The 12,472-nt window shown below is 33.3% G+C and overlaps 1 protein-coding gene across 2 annotated transcripts in view; it reads left to right on the forward strand.

Moving 5' to 3' along the window:
• The window catches only part of qin (tudor domain-containing protein qin), a 613,696-nt gene extending 601,738 nt beyond the window's left edge, over window positions 1–11,958 (forward strand). For both annotated transcript variants that reach the window (XM_081728961.1, XM_081728962.1), the window contains 2 exons: window positions 5,805–5,961; window positions 11,441–11,958. In XM_081728961.1, coding sequence (XP_081585087.1) covers window positions 5,805–5,961; window positions 11,441–11,545 — 262 coding nt within the window. In that variant the 3' untranslated portion in view covers window positions 11,546–11,958. The remainder of the gene's footprint in view (window positions 1–5,804; window positions 5,962–11,440) is intronic.
• Window positions 11,959–12,472: the final 514 nt, after the last annotated feature.

Here is a 12,472-nt window from a genome sequence, read left to right on the forward strand (position 1 = left end):
TTGTAACACAAGTTAAAATACGAATTTTCAAATTGACCTAAGTTCGTAATATTTCCATTTTTCTGCCGTAACATAAGAATTGGATCGGAATTTACAATATTTCACTTTCAGATTGTTGTTACGTTGTTAATTCTTTATAGAATTCTAACTTTTATTTAAACCTTTATTATATTCGTGGAGTTTCAAATTATTTGGAGAAATTTTTCCAAATTCCACTGAGTGTATGCAGTTACTGATTTTTACAGTTACTTAAATATAGTGAACACTTCTTGTTAGATCCAAAAATGAATTAATTCAAAATTACTTCAAGCCTAGCACACATACATCTCTATATGTAATACTCTAAGTGTGATCTCAAAATCCTTAAATCACAGGAAACAACATATTAATAATCATCCCTTTATTCTCAATCTGTATTGGTTCATATACTCATTAAATCAAATATAATCTTCTGTATCTTAATGTCTTACTCTTAATCAAAATCATCATATTAATCCTCTTCTTAGTATTCCAAGAATGTTCGTAAAACTAACTGAATATGTATCATCAAACACTTACATCTTATATCACATCCCATAATATTTGCACGTACAAATTCCTCTTTTTTCTTACAACGGACAATGTCAATTAATGAGTAGTTTGTGCCCTCTTATATTCCAACACTTACGTTCCAAGGGTTCACAGAATAATACACAAAAGTTGTATGTAAGGCAAAAACTCTCGAACTTCGATATGTGGCTTGTCTATTGGATTTAGATTATGTTTTCCTGTTACATCTCTTCACATTAAGTTCATGTGATTCTCTTCATGTTCTTGTTTAAGTAGCCGAAGAAAATAGACTTCGTTATGAATTCTACTAAAACAAGATACTGTGTACTGCTGTCCGCTCTAACATACGATGAAAAGTTAACTAACTCTCATCTGTTCTGTTCCCTGGGAATTCTAGTTGGATTGGCATGTTCCTAGTATAATTTCGGCAACCAATCATGTTGCCTTCGACTGGAGAGAAGAAGAAGAAGAAAAAAAAACTTTTCATTAAATTGTATGAAAAGTGTGTAAATAATAACATCGTAGATTGCTTTTATATTGGTACCACCAAGTTGTGAGTTAGTGTGTGTGATGATCACCAATATTTCAATAATTTATTTGCTAACTTTAGTTTCCTGTGGAAAAATGACTCGGTTGAATAAATTGTAAAGTCGAAGCTCTTCATTAGTGTTACTTAATCTTAACAAAATGTGTTTGTTAATAAGATGATGATTAAGACCTCTGTTAAGAGTTTGGCTGCTGGTTATTGTAAGAAGTCTGATGTTTTATATCGTAGGCGTATTAATTGGTTTTACAATTGAAGATTATTACTTATTTTTTGTATACGCCTAATTTTAACTCTCTATCTAACTCTTCATTCCAGGTTTCTAACTTTAAGTTGTCCATTTTCTTTTTTGAACCATAATTTAGTAACTTATTTACACTATGGCTTATGAAAGTGACGCATCTACAAAAGTTCTTCCTTGACTTCTGACCTTAGCCAACTGGATCCAGTTTCTGCTTTGTAATAATAATAATAATAATAATAATAATAATAATAATAATAATAATAATAATAATAATAATAATAATAATAATAATAATAATAATAATAATAATATTATTATTATTATTATTATTATTATTATTATTATTATTATTATTATTATTATTATTATTATTATTATTATTATTATTATTATTATTATTATTATTATTATTATTATTATTATTATTATTATTATTATTATTATTATTATTATTATTATTTCTATTTGAATGTCCCTCCATCTGCGCCTCTCAATTTCCTTTTTCTGATTGAATTTCCAAATATAATTCTGAAAGTGTGTCTATTTTCTCCAAGTTTGGCTACATGACCTAGCCAATGGCCTACTAGTCTTAATGACCCTAAAACTGTTAGATAAACGATATAAATTATGTAATTTGTCGTTATGAAGTTTCCGCAATTCCCCTGTTCCCATCCCTCTTGGATCCGAATATTCGCCTCAGAATTTTATTTTCAAATACTTCCAGTCTGCGTTCTTCCTTCAAAGTAAGCGACCACGTTTCGCAACCATCAGCATAAGAGGCATAATTATCGTTTATATATATCAGGTAGTCTAAAAAGCAGAGAGCCTTTTGCGCACGAGTTGGCGTTGGTACCCCCAAATTAGTCGTAACATATTGCGCTGCGAAGATTCGTGAACTTTCCTCAAAACAGCACTACATTTTACAATTTTATTTCGATAAAGGCGCAGGTGCTGCAAAGACACGTGAAAATATGTGTGCTGTTTGTGGGTAATATACCTTATCCAAAGTAACAGCTAAAAGATGATTCAGTCGCATTAGTTCTAGAAATTTCAATGTCTTAGGTGATCCGCCAATCCTAATGTGTCCAGTGGACGACCAATCACAGCAAATGTAGATTGTATTTTCGTGAAAGTCTAGTAGGACCAGCATGTAAGCAGTCTTGACATTGCAAATTGCCTAAAAATCCATCACCAAAACCATTCGGAGAAAGTTGGCTATAAAAGGAAGCTCGACGCTTGAGTGCCGCATGATCTAATTCAGAAACATGCTAACCTATAACAGCAATGTGCGAAAAAGATGGTGGGTGAAGTGAGGAGAAGCTCCATAGTTCGAAGAAAAACCAACACTGATGTCTAGGAAGGTTATGTAGTGCGTTAGATGGAATTGGAAGGCCATCATGCATCACAAGCTGCTGCCGCCGGGCAGGGCGATACACTCTGACCTGTACTGTAGATAATTAGCACGCTGCACCTAGTAATTCAAGAGAAACGGCCGGAAGTAGTCAATAGGAAAACTACCTTATACCACATTGACAATGCTAGATCGCATATATCTTTAGTGTCCCGTCAGAACGTGACTGGGTAGTTTTAATTCATCGACCGTATATCTCGGACCTGACACCGTCAGACAATCATTTGTTTTGGTCTCTGCAGAACTCACAGATTTGTTTAAAACCAGAAATCACAGAAGTTCTAGCATCGGGATTATGGTGTTTCCCGGGGTCGGCGCGAGAGGGGGTCAAGCCATGCCACCGCCCAGGGCGGCAAGTCTAATGGGCTGCAAAATTTGAAAAAGAAAAGAATACTATCAAAATATAATGCTTCGTAATAGGCTTACATGGAAAAATAAAACTGTGTTCACCTGAGAATGTAATTGAACTAACTTCACTCACATTCAAGAAAATACTCACTCAGGAAATTCAGAGCATTGCTCCTCATTTTCAATTATCAAACTACTAGCCACAGGTATCTTTGTTCAATATTTCACTTGCAGCGGCGTAGACAAGATTTTGAGCTAGAGTGCATAAGATTATCAAGGTGTTTTTTTTTTTATATATTTTTTTTCTATTCAGTAATGTTCTAACGCTCCGCTCCAAGTATGCAAAAGGTACACTCCCACTTGAGACAGACCGTTCTAGCCTGTAGCATCTAGAGATATTTAGGTTCTAACAGCGAGTTTTTGACCAATTTACAAATTGTTCATTCCGAATATAGTAAATCGTACAGCATATTTTTTTCTTGAGAAATGTTTCATTTTTTGTATAGCTAAAAAAAGTTTTGACTTTTTTTTCTGCGTCAGTTCAACGTTGGGCCATACTAAAGGAACATATTAGCAGTCTCACTTTAAAATCATTAATCACCACTAGGTGGGAGAGCCGAATTGATGCTCTGACTCAGTTATCAAATAGGAAAAGTTTATGATGCTTTACTTCAAATAAGTAATGACAATAGAACAGATAGAATGGTCGCCCACGATGTTCTGTGTATAGCAAACCAGCTGCGTCACTTTCCTTTCCTTTACTCACTCGTTGTCTGATATGACTTTTTACTCCACATAAACATAGTAAGCAAAAATCTTCAAAGCATTGATTGCCATGTGTTGGATGCAGTAGGATTTCTTGAAGATATATCTGGGTACTTTGAGAGAAGAAATGATGCAAAGTTTCAATCTTACTCAGTTGATGCGACAGAGTTGGCATCAGCATTAGATATGGATGATCCACGGATATGTAATGCAGTGCAAGCTCGAAGTCGAAAGAAGAGACAGTTTCAGTGAGAGGCAGAGGATGAAGCTATTGAAGATCCACAAACAAGATACAAGGTCGATTTTTATTACTAAGTTCTAACGCTTAGCTATAAGAGAAAAGTTTGAACAACTTAAATATCACGATGAGTATTTCGATTTACTTTACGATATAAATAATTTTAAAGATATGCCACCTGAACTTTTGTTTGAAAAGTGTATTAAACGTGCCAGCATTTTAACAAACGAAGAATAGAAAGATATTAACCTTAGTGATTTGAAAGACGAACTGAAAGTGTTATCCACTATAATTAAGCCTAAAAGTTCACCTAAAGAGACTTTAAAATTAATTAATAAACATAACTTTGCTCCCAATGTCAGTGTTGCACTTAGAATTTTGTTAACCTTACCGGTAACAATGGCAAGTGGAGAAAGACGTTTTTCGAAACTTAAGCTTATTGAAAAGTATCTACGTTCTTCCATATCTGAAACACGCTTGAGTGGTCTAGCGATGATATTAATAGAACACAAATTGGCTAAAACATTGGACTACACGAATGTGATAAAGGAATTTGCTTATATCAAAACAAGAAAAGTTTCTTTCAATTAAGATATGTTAAATTTATATATCTCTATTGTGTTTTAGTACATTGTAAGGCTTAGGCAAATCACTTAGATTTACCGTAATATCTGATTTACTAATTATCTTCTTGCTCCATACTCTATTGAAAACGTCTTTTGATATAAAATAAGCCTAAAAATTAAAATTCTTAGTCATGACTAAAGTATACTTTTTAAATTTTATTTTCTGTATGCGCTGCTGAATATTACAGATATACAGCGAAATCGAGCATACTGAATATTGTGTCAGTATAGAGTCGTTTAAATATTACGTAAGCATTCCAGAAAGGTAGTTCATTTTTTGTTTACTTTTCCATTTTATACATGTTTTTAAATGACACTTGAACGTCATCTGTGAAAATAAGGTTTGCGGATTAAAGGAGCTGCATGTGAAAGCACCACCCAGGGCGGCAAAATTGCTAGCGCCGGCCCTGGTGTTTCCTGAAAAATAGCAAATCATTATCGAACAAAATGGTGAATATGTGGTTTGATAATGTTATTTTCATGTGCCAACAAATGTATTCTCAATTTTGACCTCCAAAGGCTCAATCTTTTTAGACAGCCCAATATTTTAAACTTCAAATTCTTCGACAGAAATCGCTTAGAAAAAAAAAAATGGACTGAATAATAACACGAATTCCTTGGTTTCACCAATATTTAATTTCTTCGTGGAGTTCGTTCATATTGGTCCTAGGTGTTTGAAAGTATCTACTTCGTCGAAAGTATTATTTGATCAGATAGGTAGACTAAATCTGCTTTCGGAAAGGCACTTATACAAAATGTCATAAAGAGTAGGTCGATTGGAGTGACTTTTTGAGAAAATTCACACAAATTAACTCCCGTACAATTCAAGAACGACAGCAATCTATTGTTGGAAGCGTCAGTGCTTCATAACGTCAAACATGTACGCGGAGGGAAAGAAATTTTTGATATATGACCTAATCACATTTACTGTTGATCATTCATTTGTCTTAGAGTCTTGGAAAGCTTGGAATAAATCATATCTGTGAAAGTTGCTGCTTATTGTTATTATCAAAAATTACTATTAACAATCCCTCGTATAAGACCCAACTAACAATAGGAATTATTTTTTCTTCCTTTAGGGTTCGGGAGGTAAAACCAGAGTGGATGTTAATTCCTGTCCAAGGAATAAGATGTGTTCTACATGGTATAAACATTCCGGAAACCGTAGATAGGAAAAAAATTAATGCTCGTCTTCCTGAGTTAATGTTTCAGCCGCCTCTGTTAGCATGCATTAAGGTAAGTGCATTACATGATAAATATAGTCTTAAAAAAAGGAGTTACTGAAACTTAATTAATTCGTTCGTAATTCCCTTCATTTACAGTATATGATTTTTTTTTTTTTTTTTTTTTTTTTTTTTTAATTGAGATTCTGTGAATTGTACCGAGTATTTCTTGTGGATTAATGTTGATTTTTTTGATCTTCGATTCTTATTTCGTTACGTGTGAATACACACACACACACAAAATCACATGTATGAAACACGTAGTATTATTGTTTGAGTAATCGATTATGTAGTGTAAGTTCTGTGTTCGTACAGATTGGGTCTGGTTGTTTCAATGCTAAATTAAGTGTAGGAGTGCTATATTCAAATAATTAAAGTTAACATCGGTAACAATTGTTTTATGTATTTCCTCAAAAGAGAATAGCCATGAACCGAAAGTCTGGAGTAGTGGATACTGAACCGTTGGTTACATTCAGGATTAGCCCTACAGAGAGAGAGTAGCATATAAACACATCTGAACACAGAGAACGAGTGTGGTTTTTAAGCGTCATTTACGTTTAAGTTTTCAGATAAATCATTCAAAACACAATCATAGGCTTGGATATTATTATTATTAATACTGCTAAAGAAAGATTGGTAGCCGTCTCTGAAAGGTTAAGCCCAGAAGTTCTTCCTTTTGGAGCTTTGCGTAGTTTCTTACCCTACGATTGTAAAGCCATTAGGGTTTGTTCTTCTGTTTTGTATTATTTTTCTTCTGCGCTTTAAAATCAGAATTTCACTGACGTTTCGTGACACGGTCTATAGACCATTGATTTAGAATATATTACAACACTTATTTTTCAAGTGCTACATTGTAAGTTGAAATTTAAAAGGTCCTACATATTTGGTTCTGGTAATACTGTGCACATGGCGAAACACTAGAAACCCTGACAGATGTACCGAATTCAATTAAATGCAAGGGACCGATTGTAAGAACCCAGTGAGAATGATTGGCTGTCTTCAGTTCAGTCAATAGTTATCGTATTGCAGAAAGTTAAACCGTGTTTGAAACTGTATAATTCAAAGCTTTAATCATGCATTATTTTTGCTCATCACTAAAGATAATTTTTCCCTACCTCTTTATAAGAAAATAAAAGGGGGATAAAAGTGTAAAAACATTCAAACAAAGAAAATATGTATTTATGAATTCAATTATACTATACTCTGTTTAATAACCTTTGATATTTTCTTAGTTTCACCTTTTGTATCAGCTGTTTATTTCAGCATGTACATACGAACAAAGACTTACCTGTAATCCAAATAGAGCATGAAATGTTATAGAAAGGTATAAGCAAAAATTTTAGTAAAGAGATTTTCATATTTATCAATAATTAGTACAAATACAAATTTTCGTAAACACAAATGGTACCCTAATTACTTCTTCAAGTAGTGGTTTTATTTATTTATTTAATATTGGACAGTACCATCTGGTTACAGTACGTTTTGAATTGATGGAAGTAGAGAATGATGAATGTGTGAAAATAATTAGAAATCAGAAATCAGATAAAGGCGTTAGTCGTAGAGTTTAAATCATCATCTTCCATTACCTACCTAAAACTCACTGAACCCTTAATTCATCCACTCTTAAAGGCAACAGATCCGACCACCAAAAGTTCATCAGCAGTTATTTTTTAAAAAAGAAAAATATTATTACTAATGTCATAATCGTGTTCAAAGTCCCATAATTTTAATTGTTTTATGTCAAAATAGTTACAAAGCCCGCAGTCGTGATAATTCCGAGGGGATGTGATCTACAAAATTTCCTCAGCCACGATTACGTGAGGAATTGACAACTATCGGTCTAAAGACATCAAAATATTTGGGTTGTGTGTGTGGGTACAAATATTTTAGATGATGCATGTGTGTGCAACATCCTTTAAAATGTGACTTTAATCAGGGGTGTCATTTATCCTGTTTACCTGAACCGATTGTGTAACGTCCACCTCCGCCTAGCCTCCTCAGCTCGAATTCAAATCGAGAGTTTTCAGAAATGAAATACTAATAACAACAATAATACTTTGAATAATAAAAACTGTCGATCCGAACTCATTTAGACAAGGTCCGGTAGATGGAACTTGCGGATAAGATCCCCCTTCAACTCGCTTCGTCAGAATGGCTAACACATGATCCAATATTCCTAAACACACTAAATAAATCAGGAGAAAAATCATATGCATATAAAGTAAACACAAAACTTCAATTTTCAATAACAATTTTATTCAAACAAAACAGGGGTGGTTGTGTATATATGCTATTACGTTAGAATAACGCATATACACGATATAAATAACAAAAGATAATAATAATAATGACGACGCAAGAGCTAATCTATTCAAGTTATCCAAATATCATATAATAAAAAATACCTAATAATAATAATAATAATAAATAATATAATATCTAACAGCTATACTTTTTTTTTTTTTTAAATAAGTCATTATAAGCAAGTTTCATTTATTTCTTCAATTACTTTCAAATTTCATTTCTCCACTTCGTGTCAACTATATCTATCTATGTACGGGAAATCGTAAAGGAAATCTATTAATAATTTCAATCTGAATTCTGAACAGTCAATTAGTCAAAACAAATATCAAACATGGTGAGTTTATACCTCAAATTACTCAGCTCAAATTATTGGCCAATTAACATCTAATCTCGCAATAATTTCTTCCAAATATTCATGAACACTTGGTATATACTAAAGTTTAATTGAATCTTAATCAATATTTCAAACTGACTCATTAAGCATTTAATTGGTCAATTTCACATTTACTTTCAGTAATCAAATAGATCAAAATTTTGGTAACTCAACTTTCGATTGAAACCTTTGACTGCTTATTAAAAAGGAAAAACGAACTGCTTTGACCTAATCGATATTCCAAGCCGAAATCGTCGTAATGAAACTTATAACTAAATATAAGCTGTAAGAAAAAAAAAATATAGCAGAATATTGGATCATCCGATTTAAATATTAGTCAAAAATTTTCTCTCTAAAAAAAAACATTCAAAGTTCAATATGTCCAATTCCGGAGTTAGATATTGAATTAAGACTTAGAAAAATAGGGACAAAAACGTAACCTCCTATCTCGAACAAAGTGGAAAGCAAAACTCTCAACCCCACAACACAAGTATGAGACGTGACAAAACTACTTTTAAATTTAAAAGGCAATTAACACTCACCTTTGTTGGAGTTTTTTATTTTACCTTCGACAAACGTGGTCAAAATGGAAATCTCTGGCTTCTCTCGTTTATACTTTCCAAATTCCTTGAAAGCAGGTAACAATTTGGTAGTTTAATGCCAACTAATGAAATTTCCATAATACGGTCAAAATTCGGCAATTCTAAGCAGAGCCAATTAAAGCGACATACTGTATAAATGCGTTAAAACATCTAAATGTGCTGGAAAATTCCAGCATAACGTCCAGTAACCATCAACTCAATACAGCACATCAAATCTCTAATTGTGAACATTAACTCGTAATACGGGCACTTTTTTACACGCAAATGAGCCTAATAACTCAAGAAAGTAACTGCACTCAATATTATACAGCACTGAGAACAAAAAGAAGCACTGTTTCTGACATTTAATGGGCTCCCGGAATGAGCACCCCGGTCCGGCTCCAGCCTCAATATTAGAGATTGCCCCTTTTTCATTAATCACTTTCATAACTATTTTTCCTTATTATCGAAGTAAAACTTTATGAAATATACTACACTTATTAGAAAAATTCCTTTCATTGCACTGGCACCAACATCCAAACTGTCCCACTTATCCGTCTAGACACACAATAAGCGAAGCACACAGCCTACGAAGCAAATCAACAAAACGAGCAAGGAAGAACCGCTCCGGTTAACGGTCAGGATACTAGTCAGCGAACATACCATGTTACGCTGGCTCGTAACCCTGGTCTCGTGACAAGCCACGTCCCCTTCTACGCAATTCTTTTCTTTTTCCTTCTCAAGCAGTGCAACTAAAGCAAAAAAATATATCGTTCTTTTAACTCTTACTTTTTTTAAGCAGTCACAAAATAATCAGGTTAAAATAGAATAGACTTTAAAATTTAAGACTTTTCATAGCTAACCACCATTACAATCAGTGTAATTACAATCAAGCATATATTTTTACTTTTAAAAAATCACCCTTGGACGAGACCATTTTTCGTAGGTCCTAGAATCTCGAGAAAGATGGCTCGTTACAATTGTTAACATTTTTCAGGTTTCCGGAACTGGTTGTTAAAATCCTCTTTATCTCTAAGTCCAGTACCTATGAAATAATAGTTCTCGAGGATATATTCTGAATCTAGTTTATATTTTTTTCTTTCAAATTTTTAAAGAGATAAGACATTTTACAATTGAGACAACATTTTATACACATCTCATCAATGAAAATGTAATTCTACCGATGTGCAGACGCAAGCATGTCTGTAAATGTGTTTAGTTTCCTGTTAGAAAATAAAAATTTGCGTTCGGCTGAGTAAGCTAATGGGTAATGAGGCGCCTGAAATATTTACTTTAATTAGCGCGAAAGTTTGTATCTACTCAGGAAATTACATGGGTTGATAGGAAACTTACTGTGACAAAACTAACAACACTGTGTTATAGTATTACATATCGTTTACATACAACAATCTTTTTTTAACGATTGTCTCTAGGCCCATCTCACATTTGGTGAGTTTTGCCAACAAAGTGGCAATATAAGCATGCTGCATGACCTAATCCTAGTCACGTTACTAGTATAATTGGAATAAATAATAATAATAATAATAATATTTATACTAAGTCTCCTTATTATGTTAATGATAAAACCGTGTGTTGAATGAATCGAATGGTGCCCTACTGTAATATTTTAAAAATAAATGCCACTTTCAATATTTTTATTTTAGCAATAAGTTCGACGTGAAACACTTCTTCACTACTTTGTAGACATGTTTTCCTGATAGAAATAATATTTTAATAGATCCACCCACACGAGAGGTTAACGAAGAAGATTCTCATGAAAAAGAAATGAGATATTTCAGTTTAACGTCCCGTCCTTTAGGCTAAGGGAGACGATGTTGAAGGTAAGTGTATGATGATGCAAAAATTTGATGCACATGGGAGAGTGGAACGAAACGGGAGTATCTCGAGAAAACCCACGGACATGATGTTGTCCAGCACAAACTTACTTGGCCGGGGTCGAACCAGGGACCCCATGCTCCAGAAGTAGGCACTCTATCACTGAGCCAATGTACCCCCTAAGATGGTCGTGTGGTAATAATTACTTGGTCCTCTGGTATCAGGAATCTAAGGATAGAAGGTATTAAATAAATTAAATTCATGATGTAAACTTCAGTTTAGTAACATCACTGTGAACAAACTCGTGAACTACACTGCTTGTCGTTTAGAGATATTTTGCTTAAAAGCACTATACACATGGAATAATTACGTATTTTTCTGTTTTCTTTTCTTTTCAGAATATTATAAGTGGCAGAACCGAGGTGGAAATACGATACAAAAATAGTAAGAAACTTGTGTATCAATCGTTAATTGATGAAGGTCTTATGACTCTGGACAATTGAAAAGAAGTGAAAAAAAAAAAAAAAAACTCAAGTTTTGTGTTTGTTTATCACGGCGGATGTACTCCATAAATAATAAGTTTCAGTTTCCATGTTATACATATATGTGAATTAACTTTTAATGCAGTAAATTTACTTCTAGTCTCTATGATGAGAAAAGTGATATTTTAGTTTTCACATAAAACAAAGATAATAATTTAATTCATTGTTTTTCCAGAAACTAAGTCTCAATATTGCTAAATTCAAACATAAATCATGCGTTTGATGTTAAGGCTGCTTGCTGTTATTTTTAGTTCGAAAGTATGAAGTTCTAGGTACCTGATGACTGACTAGGTTATGTAAGTTAATTGCTGAGGGTAATAAATCATATGAACCGAGATAATAGTATCTCCATCTTTTTTTTTTTCTTTTTTTTTCATAAGCACAAGATCTCTTTGTGTGTGTTGTATTTAGCTTCCTTGTGTTCTGATATCTTTGTCATCACAGTGTCTTTGCCAAGTTGTATTTTGGTACAAACAACAAATAAATATCATTTTTATAATAAACTGTATTATTAGTATCAATTTATACTGGGCTATAATCCCTAGAAACCCTGAATCCTATTGCTCGAGTCGCGTATCAGTGAAGGAAAGTATTGGTTTGTACTAGCCTTGTCAAACATACCGATATGTTATTTATTTGCTACCTTTTGCGCGGACAATATGTACACCTGTTCAGGGCATGTGTTAGATATTGTTAACGAACAGTTCACTTCTCATTATCTTGAGCCTAAAGAGGAAGCATGGAACGTAAAACTTATATACAGGGTGTTTCAAAACAACACCGACGTTTGTGAGGTGATTCCTGACACCAAGATAAGACAAAAGTATAGACCAACCTTGGTGCACAAATGCTTTCTTTTGGAGTTATAGGCTGCCATAAACATAAAAA

Source organism: Thermobia domestica, chromosome 10, assembly GCF_964235325.1.
Source record: "Thermobia domestica chromosome 10, izTheDome1.hap1.1, whole genome shotgun sequence".
NCBI classification, from domain to species: domain Eukaryota; kingdom Metazoa; phylum Arthropoda; class Insecta; order Zygentoma; family Lepismatidae; genus Thermobia; species Thermobia domestica.